We start from the raw sequence: 17,942 nt of genomic DNA on the forward strand, positions 1-17,942 counted from the left end.
GGAGTGTGGACTTCACTCTGAGTGCAGGGGGAAGGCAACCAGCATTCAGTAGTGAGTGTGTGAGGAATGACAGACAGACGGACAGATGGATGGATGAATGAATGGAGCGATTCTGCAAGGGAGAGACAGATCTGGTTTATGTTTAAAATGATGAGCAACTTCATCTTCTGCAGCATGGCTCCATCAACGGTGGGAGTGCTCGGAGGGGGCACGAGACCCTGTGGGAGGGAGTGAGGTAGGTTGTGCGGGTTTGCGGGGGGTATGTTAAGCCTGCCTGGCCTGCCTCTGTGTGGAGAAGGAAACCCAATTACCGATGAAAGCCGCCTCATCTTACTCGACCGCTGGTTGCGAGGCTTGACCTGGAGCTTGTGCTTAGCTGCAGAGTTGTCCAAGCAGGAGGAGGATTCTGGTGGGTAACTGAAGTCGGCCACTGGTGCCAGGCTGCTGTCCGAGGTCCGGGCAGAGACAGTGCTGTCGCTTACGTGGTCTGGAGACACGACAGAGACCTTCATGGGACGAGAACAAACACACGGAGCATGAACCTCACCCTGTGAAATAAGGACGACCAAAGCAACAATGCTCTTTTCTGCCCAGGCTCAGTCTTCTCACACTGTTTCTGGCTTTATGTGTGTGGAAATTATTTATTTATTTATTTATATTTCAAGATGGAGTCTTGCTCTGTCACCCAGGCTGAAGTGCAGTGGCATGATCTCGGTTCACTGCAACCTCCGCCTCCTGAGTTCAAGCAATTTTCCTGCTCAGTAGCTGGGATTACAGGCACCCGCCACCACACCCAGCTAATTTTTGAGTTTTTCATAGAGACGGAGTCTCACCATGTTGGCGAGGCTGGTCTCAAACTCCTGACCTGGTGATCCACCCGCCTCGGTCTCCCAAAGCTGTGATTACAGGCATGAGTCACCACGTCCGGCCAATACTTTCAATTTGATTCTCAACAAGGAGGGGTCTAGGATCCTCCTGGAGAAAGGTAAATGGCTGGGAGTTTAAAGTGCAGGGCCAGCTCCTGGAAACCTGCCACTCCTTCCCAAGACCATGCAGAGAACCTGTGTCTCAGGCTCCCGTGTCACTCTTCTGTGGCAGCTGGCACAGGCACTTCAGACAAGAGCTTTCTCTGTCAAAACACACCAGCCCAATTTGTCCAAGGGCACAGTCACCTGGTCCTGTCTCTGGAAGCTGAGAGGAAGGTTCAGAGGTGTGATTTTAGAAGCTGGAGTCAGGAAATGCCAAGGCCACCGCCCAGCATTCCGTCACTGGAGCCCTGTTGGTTCAACCTAGAAGGTCTCTGTGTGCTCATGTGTCCTTTTGAAGAAATCTGGCTGGAAACTGCCATCTGTTAAGTTACAGGTATTTTGCTCATTTATACTTCAGCAGGGAAGAACTGATAGCAAATAGCAAACATGTCACCTGGGACAAAGGGATGCTGACAGTCATCATCCTGTCAGACAGTGGAAGAATGAGGGCAATACCCGCAGATCCCTGCCCCCCGAACTTGGCCAGCTCCGCCACTGAGTGAGGTCGAAGTTTGCTCCCCTGTAGACACGAGTTCCCATGAAACTCGCAGCGCCTGTGAGCACATGCAGCCCAGATGAGGGGCGAGGTGCACAGGGAGACTCTGGGAGGTAGCAGGCTTTTCGTATAACTCTGTGATCTTCAAGCAAGCTTTCTATTCAAGCACAGTGTGCAATATTAGTGTCAAGTTTCCATTTAACTTAAGAATAGAATTTTATTCACACAACGATTCAGTAAGCCCTCATGAAAACAGTGAATGAAGCAGTGAGACAACACACCAGTGCCGTCCCCAGTGGCAAACTCCTAGGGCCATGGGCACATCTGCTGTTTCTTTTCCATAACCCTGGGACCCCCACACAGAGCAGGTGCCCAGCAGCCTTTGCTAACCCAGACAGGGAACCATAAGGATGATCGTACTGGAGAGATGGGCTCCGATACAGGAGGAACAACCTCTCCCTGTTCACGTGAAGCTCTCTCCTATTTTCTAATAAAAGGGTAAGTTTATCCGTGTAAACGAGGAGGAGATAATTACTAAAATGGGGGAGAAGGAGCTAAAAGTGGACATAATCTATTTGAATTCTCTTTTAGCTACTCAGGTACTTATGGGAATAAGGCAAGAAAAATTATGTTAAAAACAAGTCACAAGTCTCCTGGTCACAACTACATCTGTGCCTGTGGCTCTGGCTCTCACTGTGGTCACTGACAATTCAGGAAGCCGCCTTAGATTGGGAAATCGATACCTTTCCCAGAGAGCCTTCCTTAAAGGTCACAAACAGGATGTGTACATTTCAAAATAATCATACAGAGTCTGTAATATTTACCCTTGTCTAGGGGAACAATGTCTAAACATTTGGTTAAAAAGAAAATCTCACTGCCTAGGACTCATGAGAATGGACGAGATGAGCCGCTTTGCAAGTGCAGTGAGAATGATCACGGTGCCTGTGACAATAATACCCTGGGCGGCTCTTTATAGAATAAAGCCCAATACCCTGAAGGCACTGAAGGATGCACAGCAGGCCCTTCTCCCTGTGGGCCGCCCTGTGTCTGTCCTGCATGGTCAGATGTCTTGGGTTCAGGCCCACTCTGACCCCTGGGTTAGGGGACCTTGGCATGGAGTTTAACTTCCCTGAGCTGTGTCCCAGGTACAAGTTCTCCCTGACTAGAGAACTCAACTCCTCTGGCTTCAGAACTCTCACTTCTGTTTCCATGGTTGCTCTGAGAGATCTTGGGGTCCGGAAAGACCCCAAGGAGAATCGGGTCTGTTGTTGATCAGTGATGTAACTATGTGAGGTGGGCTGGGGCCTGTGGGGAGGAGGTGAGGGCTGGGAAGCTGGCTTCATGGGTGGGCTGGCAGCATCCAGAACATTCACCTCTGCATGGCTTGCTTCCAGTCACCCAATGTTTCCTGAAATCTGTGCTTCTGGATGATTCTGAAAGCAGAGGGTTTAAAAATCTAGCATGTGGCTCTTTGTTGCACGGAAGGCAGCCCAAAGGACCCAGAGGAAACAGCCTGGGGTCAGAAGCTTTTCATGGGCGGCCCTGAGCGACAGGTGCTTTAGGATGTGTGTCCTCAAAAAGAGGGGCTCAGCCACTGAGGAGTGGGCCAGGGGCAGTGCATGCAGGAAGGGCCACTGGACAGGAAGCAGGGGGCCTGGCTGTTCCGGGGTGAAAAGAAGCTGCTGGTCCTGCTGGGAAGGAGAGGTACTGTTCTACCCAATCTCATCTCGTCCCCCCAAAATCCTCTGAGCCAAAACCCTCTGAGGACACACATTCTAAGAGGGGATAAGCCTGCCCGAGGCCTCCCTCTGGAGCTATGGGGCATGTATTTGTTCATTTGACACCAGGTCTGTGTTCCCTCCTCATCTTCCCTTCCTGCATCACCAGGAGTAAAATGACTCAGGAGCCTTGCCGGTTTATCACACTCTACCTGGCATGTCCTGCTTCATAGCAGGACACCTAGAATATGACCAGTGAGACGTCATGTTATCTTAAAAGCCACCAGGTAAACGTTCATCAGTCATTATCACACTTGGTAATAAAATTGGAAAATTATTCCATATATTGCCTGAAAACCTTATTCTATCAGGAAATGTCACCTTGGTTGTAACATCAAATACTTGCTACTAAAGACTCTTTCTTCCATAATAATCTTAAATTGTTCTGTCTGTGTGGGCCTGTGTGTAAGCATGTGGGCCTGTGTAAGGTGTAAACAGCCTGCAGCCCATCGTTTTGGGGCTTTCGGCCCTATTACATCAAACACCACATATTCTACAAGCCCATTTTAAAGGGTGTGTGTTGTTTTTCCCTCTCAATCAACCAATTATGCGTAAAAACTTTCAGGCCTCTAAATGCAATCATTGTGTCTTCGAAACGATGAAGACACTTAAGATTACCTTTTTGTTTTTAAGTCTTAAAGGCTCAAATGTTGGTTTCCTGTGAAGCTAGTAGATTGTCCATATTACCCAATAATTGATAAAATCTCAGAACTTTTTTTTTTTTTTTTTTTTTTTAAATAAAGGACCAACCACAGGAGGTGGTTGTGCTGTGAGAGAGAAGGTCAGGCTGGTCCAGCCAAGCCAGCTGTGGAATTTGTGCCTCATGCTGTCACACAGGTTTGGAGATAGGCTTGCTTTTCAGTGGATGGGTTCCTCACTACCTCTCCTCTTACTGTCCATCCTGGCTAAAGGCAGAGACCTGCGGGATGGGAGGAGGGGGAGTCCATCTGCGATGAGGAACGAGGCAGCTCACGACAGACTTCTTCCTACTGCAGAGCTCAGAAATGCACCAAGTCACATCTGCTCCTGAGGTGGGGACACTGAAACTGCACACAGGAGTGTTTGGAGGTGTTAACGTGGTACAGGGTTGGTTCGGTGAAGTCTACGAAATAGACCACACCATCCTCCTCATCCTGTCTCCCTCCTGCTCGAGGCTGGAGAGAAGGCCTGGGTAGCCCACTGTCCTCAGACCCTGCTCATTCCAGGAGCAGGGACAGCTTCGCCTTGGAGCAGAATTCTGGAGAGAAGACTTCTCTAGCCGACTTGTCAGTCCCCACCCCACACACTCGGCCACACCACAGTCCTTCTGCCTTCTTCATCAGTGACGTTCTGCGAACTCACAACGACACAGAAATCTGGTGTGGCAGGGTTTGTAGGTGTCCACATTGAAGTGGCTACTGAACAGAATTCGGAGAAGCACGGAATCGGCAAGGCAGTGGGTCACAACGAAGCCCCCCCTTCACTGTGAATGGCCCCTCAAGCAGGCCAGAGGTGACAGGGGCAGGTGTGTAGCTATAAAAACAACTCTGGCCTTGATTTGTTTTTCAAGTGTCGGCATAACAGATAACTCCAACTCTATCCATCCTCCACAGTCAGGCTTGTCTACATGGGAACGATGACCACCTATTTTCAACATTTATGTGCAAGTACAGGGTATGGGCATTAAGTGTTCTTACCACAATCACATAATTTAAAATGTGGCAGCATTGCGAGCTATGTTGTTTACGCGCGAGAAAGAGCTCAGTTCCTCGGGGGCCCCGTCTTGGATTCGAATGGGAAAGGTGGTGTTTGGGAGTGGTTCCTCCACCCTGCTGAGGTCATCAGTTCCTCTCTTGCTTGTCTACCTTTCCCTGCTGCCCTGTTTGCCAGCAACACGGCACATGACTACCCCTAGGCCGACACCGCCTTCAGGTCACAGACTCAGGCACCAGAAACCATCAGAGCCTCGACTATCACGTGTTCACCACTTCCCCCTCCCGCCGGCCAAATGTCATGGCAACAGAAAACAGACACAATGTGTTTCCCTACTTCTAGTGGGGTTCTGGGTCTGGTCATCTGCTCAGACAGGAAAGTCAAGGGACAGGGTTGATTCTGGTTTGATTTTTTTTTTTTTTTTGAGACGGAGTCTCGCTCTGTCGCCCAGGCTGGAGTGCAGTGGCCGGACCTCAGCTCACTGCAAGCTCCACCTCCTGGGTTCATGCCATTCTCCTGCCTCAGCCTCCCAAGTAGCTGGGACTACAGGCGCCCGCCACCATGCCCAGCTAGTTTTTTGTATTTTTTAGTAGAGACGGGGTTTCACCGTGTTAGCCAGGATGGTCTCAATCTCCTGACCTCGTGATCCGCCCGTCTCGGCCTCCCAAAGTGCTGGGATTACAGGCTTGAGCCACTGCGCCCGGCCGATTCTGGTTTGATTCTATCAACCTATCACCCTCATAACAAATGTCACCAAAACCACATCTCCTAACCAGAACTGAATTTCTACTCAAAGAACGAAAATAAACACAGCTCAAGGGCTGACTGCAGGCTCCAGTGACCCAGTTGGCCACACAATGCACAGCCTCACCTATCCGTGGAAATCTCAGGGGCACACACAGGGGATCCCAGAGCTCCAGTGCCCTCCAGGGCAAGTGTGGATGGAGATGTGCAGTGGCTTAGGCCGTACTTGCCTTTATGGTGGTGCCGGGACCCACGTCGTGCAGCAGAGACATCTCTGGGGGGCTCCTGGGCAGCCCGTCATCCTCAGAGCTCATGCCAGCATCCTCTCCGCGCTTGGCAGGAAGGCCCCCTGGAGGAGGTGGTGGCCCCATTTTCACATTACACTGTATTTTTAACTAGATTGGAATAAAGAACACGTGCTCTTATTTTCATCAATGATAGTTATCAACAGATCCTCCTGCTCTAATTCATTCATGCTGGAAATGCCTTCAGTGTCTTGGCGTGGTGCAGAGAACTGAACGTGCATCTGCCACCAGCTCTTCCACTGCCATCTCTTCTTTGTTCATCTAAGAATGAGTTGAGATCCCACTGTAACTCATTTGGTGTCTCCTGGGAGAGCTGTTATGTACGTGTGATTCTACTTTATGGCATATCAAATAAACCAAGCGGAAATCATTTAAAAACTTCTCAATGGATACTTGACTTGCACACCAGGTGACATGACCAAGGAAACATTTACCTGCAGAGCTTTAATCCGATCACACACATTTTCTTGGGAAAACACCCGCACAGGCCGAGTAGGGTCCTGTCCGGACTCAGGAATGAAAATACTGTCGTGAGAAAGGGCCCGGCTGCCCAGCGTGCCCCTCGACTCCCTAGGATAAAAGAGCCACTGTGAGACTCTGCCCACCTCCATCTTACTGACCCCCAGGGGACTCAGAATGAGAAAGGGGGATGTGGGTTAACAGAATATCAAACAACACTCCCTCTGCTGCATTTACATTTCAGGGGTCCCTGACTTCAGTTCATCCACACACTGTCAAATGCCAGTCAACTATTTGGAGCATTGCAGAGATAGGAATCTTCCTAGGAGATCTAAAGGTTGTGTGAATTATTTTTATTAATGAAAAAACCAAGGTTTGACAAGGTGTGAGGTGCAAGACAGGAAGCCTGCAGAGGGGAGGGGCTGGCACAGCCAGCTTCTGAGGATGTCCCGGCTGCCCCGGGGAGGGTGAGGTCCTGCCTTGTGGGCAAACATGCAGCCACTCCATGAGCTGAAGGCTGTATGTGTGCAGCAGGCTGAGGGCCTACCTGATGAACGCATCCTCACAAGACAGACCAAGACATACATCCGTGGCTGGTTTGAAATGGGAACTACAAATCTGCAAAGCCATGGCCTCTTTTTATGACCTGGCACCATCCGTGTGACCAAAACCTCTGTGCCTGCCTAGATCCTGGAGCAGAGATGGTGGCCTTCTGTCATCGCCATCCCAGTCCTTTCCTCAGCTCTGAGCTCAAGAATCTGATCTGGGACTGAACCCACAGGACATTCACAAAATGTCCTAAAAGGATGTGGGAATTAGCTGTCAAATTTTCCTAGCAGCGGTGGCTGCCTGAACAATAGGTGGAAGGAGATGACTGAGATCCAATGATGAAGGAAGGAAAGCCTACTTCTGCACACACTGGACATCTTGTGTGCACCACCCCATGTCCTCCCCTCCTGCCACTCCCCTACCCTGGACATCCTGTCCACTGTGAGGCATTAAGGACTTGAGGTGTGGCCCTGTCTCACTGTAAACCAAACTGTGTTGGTTAATAATGCTTCCTTCTAATTAAACTCTCACGCCTACAACCGTAAGCTTGCAAGTGGGAACCCATGGCTTCCAGGATGTGTGTGTCCTCACATGCCAGGGAGGAACCACACCAACTGAAGCAATCGGGCCCTCCCTGCCCAGGGCAGCTCTTAACCCAAAGGTCGCACACACGCTTGGATTTCCCTTCCCCAGCGGACAGCTCATGGCCCACACTCCCTGGGAACCACAACCACCACCCAAGCACCTCCATTTTGGATGTAACGAGGAGTGGAAGCAGCATGAAGAGGCCTCTGCAAAAACACAAAATGGTACATGTGCAAGGCCATTCACTACAGCAATATTCAGAAGACTGAAAGACGGGAAACACGCCGTGCCCCTCAGTAGGCATCTAACTGAATCAACCATGAATGTCATACAATGGAGGACTCCACAGCTGATCTGATGGGCAGGAGGGTCGCTACACGCTGCATACAGGCATCACCAGATCTACTAAGTGAAATAAATAACAACCACTGCAGAACAATGTCCACAGTATGTCAGCACTGCATAGGAAAGGTGGGCCTGGATACTATCTGAACATGTGTGTGTGTTTCTTATATTTAAAAAAAATGAAAAGAGAAGAAGAAATAACAAGTAAATAAAAGTGGTTTCCTTTAGGGGGAAAGGAATAACTAGATGAGGAGATATAGCGCAAAGATACCTACATTTACAACTTTGTCTTTGAAATTGTGTAAACATTTTATATAATTAAAAGACGAAACCAAACAAAAAGAGAAATTAAAAAATCACTAAAACTAGAAAACAAACACAAACACACACATCTAATTTTATATCAGATTGTTGGCATGACCACACAGAGAATATAATAATTTCAAGTGGCTTTGACTCCACATCCAAGATAGAATACATTCTAAGAACAACAACAAGAAAACCAAAGATAACAAATTGCACTCACTAATCTTATGAGTAGTAATAATAATTAAAAAACCAAAAATATTAAATTGCATTCTGCAGTTTTATTAGCAATAACACTGATTATGAGACAGTGTGCAGAAAAGTATTTATAGTATCTTTAACTTCCATGTAGGAAAGGGATAAATTATTATGAATATATGATAGGTTAAAGAAAATAAGTCATTTCATTAATATCATAAGGAGCCCTGGTTTCCAGTGTAAGAGAAAAGAGAATACAAAGAATTAAAGAAGGAAAAATGTTGTCTTACTAAACTTGAATTGGAAATATCAGCAAATTAATGATGAATTTTTCTCTTGAAAAGTAAACCATTTCCTAGCTATATCCACTGGACAGGTTTAGGATCAGTGACAGCCAATTAGTAATTATCACCCCTGGCAGCTGGACTGAGGTCTTTAAAAGCCATTTCACACCACAAGGAGGGGGCCAGGGCCGTCTGAAGAAAGTGCTGATTCCAGGTCAGGGGAAGAAAATATACCAAATAAACCTGAGATTTCTCACTGGACAAGAAAGTAAGGAAGCCATCAAAGATGAATGGGGTCATGTCAAAAGACAGAGCGAATTTCAAGTGACTCTCAACAGCCTAAGATGGAACAACTTGAGCATTAAATGAATAAAGACTGTCATGGATTAAAGCAAATCAAATATTTAAAAAGTAATGCATTCCAATGGTATCTGGGAAAAAAAAGTAAAAACAAAACCCACTGGCCACTGTCAGGAGTTGCCAGTGGACCACGTCATTACTCTGAGGGTGGATCAATGAAAGGAGAGCCAAGCATGATCCTGACTTTACTCTAGATTGTATTGCAGAGCAACCAAGCAATTGATGAAGGAAAGTTCTTCATCCAAGAATTTCAGTTAGCAAGTGTACAATGAATGACAGAATTAGAAAAGCCACCACTTTGTGACAAAATAACAAATCATCACCAAGTGTTAAAACTGTCAGGTGAAGGCTGGTGGAGGGACCACAAGCCTGACACACCCTGAACCCACTGCTCAGAAAGCATGTGACTCATCACGGGATGTGACAACATCCAGCACCTGCTTGAACCTGACAGCATCTGGATCCACCGAATGATGCACCGGGAATTGGGAGAATATAGGAAAGAGCTGAATCACACCAAGAGAAAGCAAAGCCAGAATACGGGACATTCTGCAGGACACATGGCCCTGCTTTTCCCTCAGATCAGTGACGTGAAACAAAGGGAGAGGGCAAAAGGAAATCGTTACAGATTTAAGAAGCACAACCGCACAGACACAGACGCGATAAATGGGCGTCACTTTCTTCAACCCACAGGGTCCCATGTGGTTTGCTGGCACTAATGTGCCTTAGTAAATGGAGCTATTTTCCCCCCAGTGATGGATGAGAAGTTGCCGCAGACTCTCCACAGGCCAAACAGTACTTTCCTCTTCCTCTGTGCTGCTCTCTAAAAATGTCATTCGCGCTTCCCAGGCCTCATCATGCCCCACCCCCAATCTTCCTTGCCTAGCATCAAAACCAGCAAACTGTTACCAGTCACTGAGCACCAGCTCCCTGCAAGGTGCTGGGAATATCAAGATAAAAAGCACACCGTCCCCACTTCCCCTGGACTCCTGTGGCAGGGAGGACATCAGCAAGTGGACAGGACAATTCATCCCAGCTTGCCCCTCTGGCTGGGCTCCTGTCTGTGGTTGGAGGGGCCACACCCAGGCCGGTCTCTCCAATACCAGAACTGTGTGCTCCAGTCAACAGACGGGGTGGATGTTAGAGTTTCCCTGGGGCTTGCAAAGTGATGACATTGAATAATTAGCAATATTATCGCGATAACATCTCGTTCCCCAGGAGTTCAGAGCATGGCCTAAAAAAGTGCATGCACGGCCGGGCGCAGTGGCTCACGCCTGTAATCCCAGCACCTTGGGAGGCCAAGGTGGGTGGATCATGAGGTCAGGAGATCGAGACCATCCTGGCTAACACGGTGAAACCCCGTCTCTACTAAAAATACAAAAAATTAGCCGGGCGTGGTGGCGGGCGCCTGTAGTTCCAGCTGCTCGAGAGGCTGAGGCAGGAGAATGGCGTGAACCCGGGAGGCGGAGCTTGCAGTGAGCCGAGTTCACGCCATGCACTCCAGCCTGGGCAACAGAGTGAGACTCCGTCTCAATAAAAATAAAAATAAAAAGTAAAAAATGCAAGCACAGTGTATCCCTTCCACACTTCAGACGGTGCAATATGAGTCTTTTACAATCCCTGCTAGCATCAAAAACAAACAAAACCAAAAAACAAACCCAAAACCGAAAAAAAAAAAAAAAAAAAAGTTCCAATCTTTCCTTTCCAGTCATCTGGTGCCACCAAGTGGCCAGTAATATTTCTACTCCTTTAAAAAACAGGCGAGGAAGCTGGGGAGGAGGGGAGAGCAGGGGAGGGGATAGGACACCATTATCCGGATGCTCAAGCCTGGGACCCATCTCGGCGTGGTCTGTACCCCAAACCTGAGGGATATTATGTTTTCGGAAGAGTTCTACCCTTAAAGGGCCAGTGTTGTCTTAAAAAAAAAAAAGGTAAAAGCTAACATAGCAACAAATCTGTTTCGTTTCCTCTTAGTCACAGAAATAACTGCTAGAATAACTGCAGCATATGTACTGTAACTATATTTTAATGAAATACAAGTTACAAAAATAAGGATTTCTTTACTAGACCTCCCTAGTTTTTTGTGCTTATTGGGTCTGTTCTTAATATTTTTGGATGATTTTTTCTAAGATAACAAGAATCGTGCCCTCCCCACCCCCATCAAGTGAAAATATTCTAATTAGATTATTCAACGTTCAAGTTTAGCGAAATGTATTTTTCTAGTATGGTATCTAGTCCTCAAAAGAGTTTTAAGTCAAGTTAAACCAGGGCCCCTATCCTGATCCTGTCACTTTCAGCTGTAGGATGCTGGTTCCAAATTTTATCTAGGGCTTATTTTGTCCATTTAGAAAATGGTATATAGTACCTCCTCTCCCACAGTTATTGTGCATTTAAACACACACAGCATTCTCCACCCCTAAGTTTGAAAAGACAGAAAACACAACTTCTATGGAAGAACCTCTAATGGAGTTACCCAGGAGGAAAGGGGGCTCAGAAATCCAGCAAGTTACCAGGATAATGAAATAGTGTATTTGGGTGCTCCTGGCCCGAGAGATGTAAAATGCAACTTACTCCAGCTCATCCTCGGAGTCATAGCCCACTGGCCCAGACTCAATGGCGATGACCTCATTCCTCGTCTGACTTTGTTTCCAGGTGCTACTTTCTGTGGACGATGGCGATTCTTTTCTCTTCTTCTTCCCAAAAAACTTCTTGAAAGTTTTGAATTTAGATTTTTTCTTTCCTATACAGATTAGGGAAAAAAAACAAATAATAAGTAAGAGTGTTACAGTGTGTGTTTATGTGCATGTATGCAATGGGCACGTAAAAGAGAGAAAGCAAGATTTCCATCCACGCATCAGTTATCTGCTTCTGGAAAGTCCTTTTACGGCGCAGAAGTACATGGTATACCAGTTTCGCACACCTGAAAACACATCTTGTTTTCTTTTTATTTAGGATATTTAAGTAAAAGAGCCAAGAACACTTTGGAAGATGATCACAGAATCAAAATTAGCCACTTTCCTCTCATCTATAACCAAGTTCTAATTTCTAAAATATATGTAAGTCAACTACAAAAGTCCTGAGGAGGTAAAGGTTAAGGGATAACCCAAGCTATTTAGAAAGTAATTCTTGGCCAGGCATGGTGGCTCACAACCTGTAATCCCAGCACTTTGAGAGGCTGAGGCAGGAGGTTTGCTTGAGCTCAGGAGTTTGAGATCAGCCTGGGCAACATAGTGAGACCTTCTTACTACAAAACAAACAAACAAACAAACAAAAAGTTGGGCATGGTGGCACATGCCTGTACTCCCAGCTTCTAGGGAAGCTAAAGTGGGAGGTTTGCTTGAGCCCAGGAGTTTGAGGCTGCAGTGAGCTATGACTGCACCACTGCACTCCAGCCTTAGTGACAGAGCGAGACCCTCTCTCTCAAAAAAATATTTAAAATTCTGAAATGCTTTGTCTAGTGTGAATACAGCATCAAGGACAGAGGAGGCCCAACCTCATGGGCAAGAAGGTGGCTCTCTAGGGCACCAACTGTAGGATGAGCTAATGACTTTTGTTGAGAAAAAGAATGAGACTGGTCATCCCCAAAGGGGAGGGGTGTGGCCAGGCTGAGCCCAACTCTGCCATGCTTCCTGGATTACTAGAATTCACCTCACTTTTCAACATTTTGTGATCACTTCTCTGGTGACAACTTCATTCTCTCCCACAAATTCTATCATACCCAGATTTCCATGATTTCACATTAGCTGCTCAGCAAAGTTCATTCCTTTTCCAGAATAGTTACAGAACTGACAGTGGAGGGATGTAGCATCGTAGATTACCAGGATGCTGTCTAATACCTCCTGAAAATTTGCAAAACAATTCATTAGATTTTATAATAATTTAATAAACTGAATTCCTTTAAAAACCCAGGATCTTTCTGTTGTGTTTATATTACTGCTTCCTTGGGAAGCTTACATGATCTTACTCTCATGGGGAGAATCACTTAGGATTACTTTAGTAGGAGTTCCTACCTCATTACAGGTAGAACAAATCACTCTCCAGGGATAAATCAGTTCTACGGCACAGTTTTCTCAACTTCTAGTGTGGAAGTGTTCTCAACTTTACAATCGTAAAAAATGTTTATGTTGTTAGTAGATGGTTCTCAATGAGCATTTATTATTTTGAAAGACTTAAGAGTTTTCTGCATTTCGTCAGGACACCCTGTGGCTTTTGCCTAGTCAACAAATTGGAACACATCCTCGAAGGCCTGAATAGATACACAACCTCAATATCATGACCATCAAAGATGCTGCATTAATGGTGTCCTCAAGTATAACTGGTAGACCTCAAGTATAACTGCTGTACACCTTTGTTTCACTGGCAGGGCTGAGTCAGCCATCCATTTGTTCGAGTTATATTTCTTCTCCTGCTAGTCTTTGTAATTCAATTTCTTTAATGGTTACAGGACTAGTCCAGTTTTCTACTTCTTGAATCTGTTTTTTTTAGTAACATTTTTCTGAAAATGTATTTTTTCCAAATTTTCAAATGTATTGGCCAAAAAGTATTAATAATATCCTTATATCTTTCAAGCATTCACAACATCTATAGTGACTGATGCCTCTTTTCTCACCCTGATATGAATTATCATAAATGTGCCTCTTCTTTGTTCCTTGATCAATGGCACCAGAGGCTGATCAATTTTAATTGCCTTAAAAAAGTTTAGCTTTGTTAATTCTTTCAGTTGAATGTTTATTTCATATTGTATTAATTTCTGTTCTTATCTTTATTCCTTCCTTCCTACTTTCTGCAGGTTTACTTTACTATTTTCTTAAACTTCTTGAGATAAATATTTGGTTTATTACTTTTTAGACTTTCCTGCTTTTATAATATAATATTTAAGGCAATGCATTTCCCTCTAAGTCTGTTTTAGCTGCATCTACATATTTTAGAATGTAGCATTTTCATTATTGTTTGGTCAAAAATATTTTCTAACTTCTATTATGATACCTTCTTAGACTTATGGGTTATTTAGGAACGTATGTCTTCTTCATTTCCAAGCAGTTGAGGATTTTCTATCTGTTATTGATTTCTAGCTTAATTGCACTGTGGTCCAATAACATACTCTGAACGATTTGAACCCGTTCAAATTCGTTGATACTTGCTTTATGGCTTACCACATGAACAATTTTTAAAAATGTTCCTGGTGTGCTTGAAAATAATGCATTTTCTTCAGTGTTCTATATATGTCAATTAGAAGATCTTTTTTAAAAAATAGTGTTGTCCAAGTATTTTATATCTTTACTGACTTTTAAAATGTTTGTTTTAGCAATTACTGAGAGAGATGTGTTAAAAATAACCCCACTCTGATTAAGATTTTCTTATTTATCTTTAGCTGTCAATTTCTACTTTACAACTTTATCTGTTGGGGAGGTTGCTTTCCTGCAAAAACCGGAAAGCCTGCTAGACAAATTCTAAAGGAGCTATAATACTTACAACTTTCTATACTAGGTTAATGCATAGAAATGTAAAATTATTATCTTGCTGAGGAACTGAACATTTTGTGAAAGGGCCCTCTTTATGTTTAGTTATGTTTTTTGCCTTACATTTCATTTTGACTGCCATTAGTACAGGTAGATCATACCAAATCGGAAAATCTGAAACGCTGCAAAATCTGAAACTTTTTGAGCTCCCACCCGATGCTTAAAGGAAATGCTCACTGGAGCATTTCAGACTCTGGATTTTCAAATTTGAGACACTCAACTGGTAAGTATAATGCAAGTATTCCAAAATCTGAAAAAATCTGAAATCTGAAACACTCCTGATCCCAACATTTTGGATAAGAGATATTCAACCTGCAGAGCTACACCATCTTCCTTTACTCAGCACTCACGAGGTACAGGTTTTTGTATCCTATTACTATCCTTACTTTTCTGAACCTTTATAGTTAAGATTCATATATTTAGAGTTTTGGAATCTAATCTGATAATCTTTAACTCTTAACTGGAAAAATTAATGTAATTAATTAATCTAAGTAGTCCACTCACACTCACTGTAATTACTGATATATTAATAAAAACAAATCTATCATCTTACGTGTTTTTACATTGATCTTCAAAAAAAAAAAAAAGCCATTTCTTCCGTTGCTAGTTTATAACCCTTATCTTTTGCTTCCTCTTTCCGTGGTTACCCTAGAAATTATACTACACATTTGATTACAGGTCAATACAAGGACCTTAGAATACTTTAATTCCATTTTTATGCACTATTGTTTTAATTCTGATTGTTTAAAAAAAAAAACAACAAAGTTATTTCATGTTCACATAGATGTATCCACTTGCTTATTGTCTTCTTTGTTCTTCATTCCTTCTCATATTCCAGATTGTCCACTAGAAAGATTTTCCTTTGGCCTGAGGGCACATTCGTGTAGAATCTGTGTTTACTGGGGGCTTACTGGGGCCAATCCAGTTTTTGTCCAAAAATGCTTTCATTTCTCCATCACTCCTGAAATACATTTTTCCTAGGTATACCATTCTATTAAGTTGGTGCAAAAGTAACTGCAGCTCTTGCCATGACAGTTAATGGCAAAAACAGCAATTACTTTTGTGCCAACATAATAGTTTCGCAGTTACTTTTCCTAAGGATATTTATAGGCTATTATTTCCCCGTTTTGTGGCTTCTATTGTGTTGAGAAGTTAGGCATTAGTTACTTTTTCGCTCCTGTCCAGGTAATCTATCTCTTTTTCTCAGACTCATTTTAAGATTTTTCATCCTCTTTGTTTTTCTGCAGTTTTACCTCATATGGATTTTCTTTGATTTATCCTTCTTGGGATTCATTGGGTTTCTTAAACCTGTGGGTTGGGTCATCTTTTTGATAAAATCCAGAAAATTCTCAGTCCTTCTCTCCTCCCCTGAGACTATGCTCAAATGGATATTATACCCTTTCACTTACTCTCTATGCTCCTTGTTCCCCTTTCTGTATTTTCCATCTTTTTACCATTCTGTGGTACATTTTGTATAATTTCTTGTGATCTATCTTGATCTGATATAATCTGCTGTTATAACCATGCATTTTAATAATTACATTTATTTTACATAAATATAATTGAAAATAAAATTTTAATAATTACATTTATTTTAAATGAATTCATGTAAAATAAAATTTTAATCATTACATTTATTTCTAAAAATTCCTTTGTTTTTCAAATCTGCTACACCTTGTAAAAAAAACTTATTTTGTAAATTACACACAGTAAAATTCATTCTTTCCGGTGTACATAGAGTTGTATAATTATCACCACAATCAAGATACAGGACTGTCCTCATGCTGCCCTTTTGTAGTCCAACATTCCCTGCTACCTTTAACTCCTGGCAACCACTTATAACTTTTCTGTTCCTATAGTTCTGCCTTTTCTAGAATATCATATAGCTTAAGTCACACAGCATGTCCCCTGTTCATTCTGGCTTCTTTCACTCAGCACAACACATTAGAGGCTCACTCATGTTATACCAGATCAATAGTCTATTCCTTTTTATTGCTGAGTAGAACTCCATTGTGTGGATATACCAGTTGGTTGAACCATTTCAACCTGCTGAAAGACATCTGGGTTCTTTTCAGTTTTTAGTAATTTTAAATAAGTTGCTATAGTGTGTGTGTGTGTGTGTGTGTGTGTGTGTGTGTGTAAACATAAGTTTTCACTGCCAAGTCAATACCTAGGAGTTGGATTGCTGAGTCATAGGTAAGTGTATGTTTAACTTCACAAGGAACTGCCAAAGTGTTTTTCCAAAGTGGCTGTGCCATTTTGCATTCCTCCCTTCAGTGTATCCTTATCAGTTCCTGTTGCTGTGTTGGTTTTCTCCAGACATTTAATAGGTGTGTCCTGGTATCTCACTCTAGTGTTACTCTGCATTACCTAATGATTACAGATATTGAGATTTCTTCATATGCTTATTTGCCATCTGCACATCTTCTTAGGTTAAAGCATCATTTAAAATTTGCTCCCCATTTTGTAACTGAGTTATTTGTTTCCTTATTTTTGAATTTTGAGAGTTCCAAATATATGTGGGATCTAAGTCCTTTATCAAGTGTGATTTATAAATATTTTCTTCTAGTCTGTGACTTGTCTTTCCATTTTCTTAAAAGTGTCTTTCTCAGAGCATATTTTAAAGTTTTGATGAAGTACAATTTATAAATTTTTTCCTTTTATGGATTCAGGTATTATATCTAAGAATCCTTGCCTAATCCTTGGTCATAAATATCTTCTACTATGCTTTCTTTTAAAGGCGTTAAGAGTTTTATATTTAGGTTTATGACACATTTTGAGTTAATTTTTGTATAATCTGTAAGGTATATTTACATATGAATGTCCAATTGTTCCAGCACCATTTGTTGAAATATTATCTTTTCTCCAATGAATTGCCTTTGCAATTTTGTCAAAATTAATTAACCATATTTGTATGGGTCTGTTTTTGAACTCTGCTTCTGTCTCTGTGTATCTATCCTTTTGCCGATACCATACTGTCTTGGTTACCGCAGCTTTATAGTAAGTCTTAAAAACAGGTAGTACGAAGCTTTCAACTTTACGTTTTTTCAAAATTGTTTTTACCTATTCTAGCTCTTTGCTTTTTCACAAAAATTTTCAAATCAGCTTGCCAATATCTGCAAAAAGTTCTGCTGGGATTTTGATTGCTTCCTCTTTATCCCTCCTCCTCCCCATTTCTGATGGGCGATTTAAAAAAAATCATCCCAGGCACTATTATTATTTCATCTATATGGACTTGCCTTTTTCCTAAATGAAAAAATCTCTGACTCTTCATGGAAATCAAATACATTATTA

General features: G+C 43.2%; 1 protein-coding gene and 1 non-coding gene across 7 annotated transcripts in view; both read right to left on the reverse strand.

Annotated features, from left to right (window-relative positions):
• The window catches only part of CRACDL (CRACD like), a 150,354-nt gene that overhangs the window by 34,849 nt on the left and 97,563 nt on the right, over nt 1–17,942 (reverse strand). For 5 of the 6 annotated variants that reach the window (XM_033238968.1, XM_033238967.1, XM_033238965.1 and 2 more), the window contains exons 3-6: nt 11,701–11,869; nt 6,478–6,613; nt 5,969–6,133; nt 312–506 (exon numbers count right to left, since the gene is read on the reverse strand). In XM_033238968.1, the coding sequence (XP_033094859.1) occupies nt 312–506; nt 5,969–6,133; nt 6,478–6,613; nt 11,701–11,869 (665 nt within the window). Of the gene's footprint in view, nt 1–311; nt 507–5,968; nt 6,134–6,477; nt 6,614–11,700; nt 11,870–17,942 lie in introns of those variants that run through there. The other variant, XM_033238970.1, reaches the window with a different exon arrangement.
• LOC117063125 lies at nt 14,538–14,599 on the reverse strand. The gene has a single exon (XR_004428742.1). It is a non-coding gene; the product is annotated as a U7 small nuclear RNA (small nuclear RNA).

This window comes from Trachypithecus francoisi, unplaced genomic scaffold, assembly GCF_009764315.1.
Source record: "Trachypithecus francoisi isolate TF-2019V2 unplaced genomic scaffold, Tfra_2.0 Lachesis_group17, whole genome shotgun sequence".
In the NCBI taxonomy this organism is placed as follows: Eukaryota; Metazoa; Chordata; class Mammalia; order Primates; family Cercopithecidae; genus Trachypithecus; species Trachypithecus francoisi.